We start from the raw sequence: 5488 nt of genomic DNA, 5'->3' as shown, positions 1-5488 counted from the left end.
TCCATTAAGTCTCATAACTCCTGTATCATCCAGAAATGGATTTAGGGGTAGAAGAGAGCTTTTTGGATTTAAGGGAACCTTATCTAACAAAGACTGATACTCCTCCGCGAAATGTGTTTTTTGAGCTAGAACAGCTAGACGTAATCTAGATGCTTTTAGCTCCGAACTTGAGAGGTTGTCATCATTGTAAATGTATCGACCTCTATATGCACGGTGAGTGTTATGGATAAACCGATACATATAAGATAGGACTCGTAAAGCCCTATCTAAAGATGAAAATCTCGCTAAAAAGTCCTCGGAATCAGTTAAAAATGAAGCATGCGCCTTGACAGCACGTATTTCAATATCGGTGTCAAGTGAGGTTAAATTAGAAATATCCCACTGAGATTTATCTTGGCGAAGCCAGTGTGGACCATGCCACCAAAGTTGGGATGAAGCAAGCTCAGAGGGCGAAACCCCCCGGCTGCCTAAATCAGCGGGATTATCTTCAGAGCGCACGTGATGCCAACTACCTCTGTCTGTAATCTCCTGAATCTTACTAACACGGTTGGCAACAAACGTAGTCCATGTAGATGGAGTTTTGTTTAGCCATGAAAGGACGATCGTAGAATCGGTCCAGCAATATATTTTTTGGAATGAAATGTCAATTTCATTCTGAATATTTTTTAATAATTCGGAAGCCAGAACGGCTCCGCAAAGCTCCAACCGTGGTAAAGAAACTGACTTTAGGGGGGCTACCTTAGTTTTGCAGGTCAGGAGGTGAGTATAAATGGTTTTATTCGGAGTTACTATCCGAATATATATCACCCCCGCGTATGCCTTTTCTGAGGCGTCAGAAAAGACATGAAGTTCGGCGGAACAATCTGGCGTATAATGAACCCACCGAGGAATATGAATGGAATTCACATCCTGGTAACAGTCCACGAAATTTTGCCAGTCACGTTCTGTCGTAGACAGAAGTGCATCATCCCATCCGATTTTATCTGTCCAGATCTTCTGCATAACTATTTTGGCAGTAACTATAATTGGGCCTAACCAACCTAAAGGATCAAATAGTTTAGCAATAGTTGACAATGTTTCTCGTTTCGTGTAGTGATCTTTTGAGGGTAAAGCACTCACACTGAAATAAAACAAGTCAAGCTGAGCATTCCAACGTATTCCCAGAGGTTTGGAACTGCTAGCTTCAATAAAGGAGAGAACCTTAGCATCGATTAAATCTTCCGTGGGAAGATTTTGCAAAATAGCACGGTCATTTGCTGTCCACTTCCTCAATTCAAATTTTGCAGAGGAAAGGGCTGCTATTAATTGGTCTCTAGAATCTAGGGCTGTACGTATGTCATGATATCCTGTTAGTACGTCGTCGACGTACATGCACCTACGAAGTATGTGTGCAGCGAGAGGATATCGATCGTTAGTATCGTCCGCTAATTGTAAAAGCGTCCGTATAGCTAAGTAGGGGGCGCAATTCACACCAAATGTCACCGTCTGCAATTCAAAATCCTGAACAGGTTTTTGTGGAGAATCCCGGAAAACTATTCGTTGAAGTGGAGCATGTGCCGGATCGACACGTATTTGGCGATACATCTGGGTGATGTCGCAATTAAAAACGAATTTAAATAGTCTCCACCTCAGAATAAGCAAAACTAAATCCAATTGCAGAGTAGGTCCCACATGTAAAATGTCGTTAAGACTTTTCCCGTTGGAGGTTTTGTTCGAGGCGTTGAAAACCACTCGAAGTTTGGCAGTCTGTTTGTCGGGATTTATCACGGGATGATGTGGCAAGTAACAAACCGAAGAGTTTGTTGAAGCGGCGCCAACAGGCCTCATATGATCCAATGCTAAGCACTCATTAACAACTTGATCATAGACTACCTTTACTTGTGGCTTTCGAAGGAGGGATGCCTCATTTCGAAGAAATTGTCGTAAACAATTTGCTCGGGAGAAGCCTAACTCCACCTGTCCAACTATCTCAGTCTTGAGGGGAAGGCTAACAACGTACCTACCATTTGAATCCCGACGTGTGGTACGCTTATAATAGTCTTCGCATAATTGGTCAGAGGGGGATAGAATTTTACGTTTGGGAATTTCCTCAAGTTCCCAAAAGCGAAGAAGAGTCTTGTCAAGATTTTCCTCTTCTGAAAAGCTAACCTTGGTTGAAAATACCGGAATATTTGGAGGGGGAATAGGACCAGTAATGATCCAACCAAAGACCGTATTTTGTGCTATTAGCGACCCTAAGATATTGATGTGAGTACCCTGTTGTAGGATCTTTGGATAAAGATCTGCTCCCAGCAAAAGATCAACAGGTCGACACTTGAATAAATTGGGATCTGCCAAACGAAGATTTGGCAATTGAGAAACAATGTCAGCATTGACGGTAAAAGAGGGCAGATTGCCCGAAATAGATGGCAAAATTAGGGCCGTAGTATTTATTGAACGCGATGCATCCAATGGAGAAGTAATGCTAACCGAACATAACTTGCGCGACGTGGTCGAAACTGTCTGATTAATCCCAGAAATGGAAGCTAAGGTTGTTTTTGCTGTGATACCTATAAGGCGTTGTAAACGCTCTGTAATAAAAGATGCTTCTGAAGCGGGGTCAATAAGTGCCCTGGCAGGGTACGTGGTACCATGATGAACGATGTTCACCATTGCCGTGCCTAATAGGACACTCCTGCTTTGTGCAGTATGGAATACCTGTCTATTAGCAGAAGACGAAGAATCTGATCTAATACCTGTAGAGGTAGAGGGTTGATCAGAAGAAGCTACACTCCTATTGTTGGAAGTTGCTGTCGAAGACGTTCCAGCAGTTGTATTGTCCCTGTGTAATAAAGTGTGATGTCTTTTATTACATTTACTGCAAGTGTAGGGGCTACTGCAGTGATTAACTACATGTTTAGAGGACAGACAGTTAAAGCAAGAGTTATGTCGCCTAATTGTATTTATTCTTTCAGGAACTGAAAGATTCAGAAACTTTTGGCATGCTCTGATGTGATGCGTTTGTCGTGGACAAAGAACACATGTTTTATTTGAAGAGGCACGAGAGGACCTCGAAGAAGGGGGGGAATTCCGAGGAGAAAATGTGGGGGATCGGTTCGTGCCAGCATTCGTGAAATGCGAACGAACTTTTTTACTGGTGGATGGTTTGCCAGTCTCTATACCCCTAATGTCACGTAGACAGGTAAGAGTTTGAATTCGTTCTGTAAGAAACGAGTCCAAATCGTCCCAGGAAGACAAAGCAGATTTGTCTTTAACACTTTGTTCCCAAAGTGTGACACTATTTTTAGGAAGTCTCTGAAGACATATGAACACTAGGATAGGGTCCCAGTCTTCAGTTGAGACGTCATAATTGGACATGGCAGAAATACATCCATTGATACCCCTCTGTAATTTCTTTAACCCTGAACTAGTCTCACTTTCTAAAACTGGTAGGTCAAATAAAAGTTTAAGTTGGTGGTTCACCAAAATACGTGGATTGTCGTAAGTCTGTTTAAGAGCTTTCCACGCAGGACCAAAGTTTTTGTGGGTTAGTGAAAACTTTGCCACAATTTCATGGGCGTCGCCACTGGTCTTTTTATTTAAATGGCATAGACGTTCAATGTCACTAATGCCAGTATTATTAATATACACAGCCGAAAATAGGTCTCTAAACGTCGGCCAAGAAAGGAAGTCACCGTTAAATACTTCAATGTCGCAGGGTGGTAAATTTAACCTATGTCCAATATGTTCATCACCACAGGATGTGAATGATGTATTGGAGGAATGGTGAGAATGATGCGTGACATCCAACATTGAAGTTGCACATTCGGAACGATGTGATCTATTGCCTACACTAGCGGGAGGGGAAGATGTTGCTACTGATGACTTGGGCGGAGCCCGAAGTCGATCTAACTTCCTATTAATAGAGGCGAGAGCATTTAGATAAGATCTAAATGCAACCTCATATTTGCCATCAACAGCAGTAACGTCGTTACCAGAACTTTCATCTTCTTTAAAGAAATTGAGACAATCGTCAAACGTAGTTTTTACCCTGTCCCATAATCTCTTGACCTCAGCTTCTTGTAGCTCTAATATGTAAATATCGAGCTCCTCGTCCCGTTGGGCACTGAAGCTAGCGTCAAATTTAACCAAAGCGTCAGTAGCTCTGATAAATAAATCTAGTCGAGTGACAGACATTTTAAATCAAAAACTGAACGTAATTCAGAAAAATTTTAATTAGAAAATCAAAGTAAAGTTTCGTTGAAAACGATGTTTTTTTATTATAATGATGTTTTTTTATTAAAAATGAAGCACTTGCACCAGGAATTTCCAAGGTAATTGTTCGAAAAACAATTCTTGTAATAGAAAAAACTGTGTAAAACTGCACGAAAATGCACCAAAGTATTTTGGAAATTTATTATTTTGCACGAGATGCAAGAAATTTGAAGATAGTGACACGTGATGTCAAAAACTGTATGCGAAAATCCAATAAAAATGTTAAATTTTCACCAAACTATAGCAAAAATAATTTTAAAACACGTGATGCTTTAAAATAAAATAATTTTATTGGTTAGAATACACTGAATTTATAAGTAGTCGTAGACTATTTCAATAATGTATCGTGGATACGGCAATATATTTGAGGTTTAACGTGATTAAACCACCAAAAATTCTTTAAATTTTAAGAAAAAATTCAAAACTCACTCTAAATTTCTTTCAGTGTATTCAAATTTCCACAAAATGCTTACAGTGTATCGTATAATACACGTAAACTATGGCAATGTATGTCCCAATTTACATTGGGCGAGTTTACTTGCGGCAATTGTCATTTTGTAGGAGAGAGAGGTGAGGCATATGATAACCCTTTGCCTCTCAGCACCCTCTCTCATCAACAAACTGACAATTGCCGCAAGTAAACTCGCCCAATGTAAATTGGGACTTACGAAGATAGCACTTGCCGAAAATAAATTTCCAAAAATATTAAATAAAATCGAAAATTCGCAAAAAATTTCGCAATTACCGACTGTAGGGTGCACGGACTGTAAAAATGCACGTTAGTAATCGCTAGCGAACAACAACAAATTATTCAAATAAATCAATTTAATTTAAAATATTTAAATAAAAGATTTGAAATAAATGTGTATGTAATATAATATATAAAAATAATAATAATTTTAGCAATATGACCGAATATAGGGTGCACGGTGTCGAAAACACGAATAAAATTTATTTTTAGTTGATATCCGAAAGATTCAACTCAACAAATACCCGAAAACGGCACTAAAATATTTTTATAAAATTGAAATGTAATTATTAGTTACACTTGGATACCCCTAATACAATTGATTGGGTGTAAATGATATATAAGTGCCAAATCTGCCACCCGTATTAATTAAAGGTGGAAACAATCAGCAGTAATGACAAATGAATGACATTTATTCTTTTATATTGGAATTGTTATTGTTGTGATGATTTTGGTGTTTTGGCGAACAAAAAGAAGAACAATAAG

The 5488-nt window shown here is 39.2% G+C and overlaps 1 protein-coding gene across 1 annotated transcript; it reads right to left on the bottom strand.

The window, feature by feature from the left end:
• Nucleotides 1-1031: 1031 nt before the first annotated feature.
• LOC141398956 (uncharacterized) lies at nt 1032-1827 on the bottom strand. The gene is made up of 2 exons (XM_073976838.1): nt 1120-1827; nt 1032-1040 (listed from the first exon to the last, which is right to left on the bottom strand). Exons 1-2 carry the CDS (start codon nt 1825-1827, stop codon nt 1032-1034), a joined length of 717 nt encoding a protein of 238 aa, XP_073832939.1.
• Between the last annotated feature and the right edge of the window lie 3661 nt (nt 1828-5488).

Source organism: Musca autumnalis, unplaced genomic scaffold, assembly GCF_047663935.1.
Source record: "Musca autumnalis isolate F117 unplaced genomic scaffold, ASM4766393v1 scaffold_1, whole genome shotgun sequence".
NCBI lineage: Eukaryota > Metazoa > Arthropoda > Insecta > Diptera > Muscidae > Musca > Musca autumnalis.
Note: the sequence above shows the minus strand (reverse complement) of the source record. Positions and strands in the feature narration are given on the sequence as shown.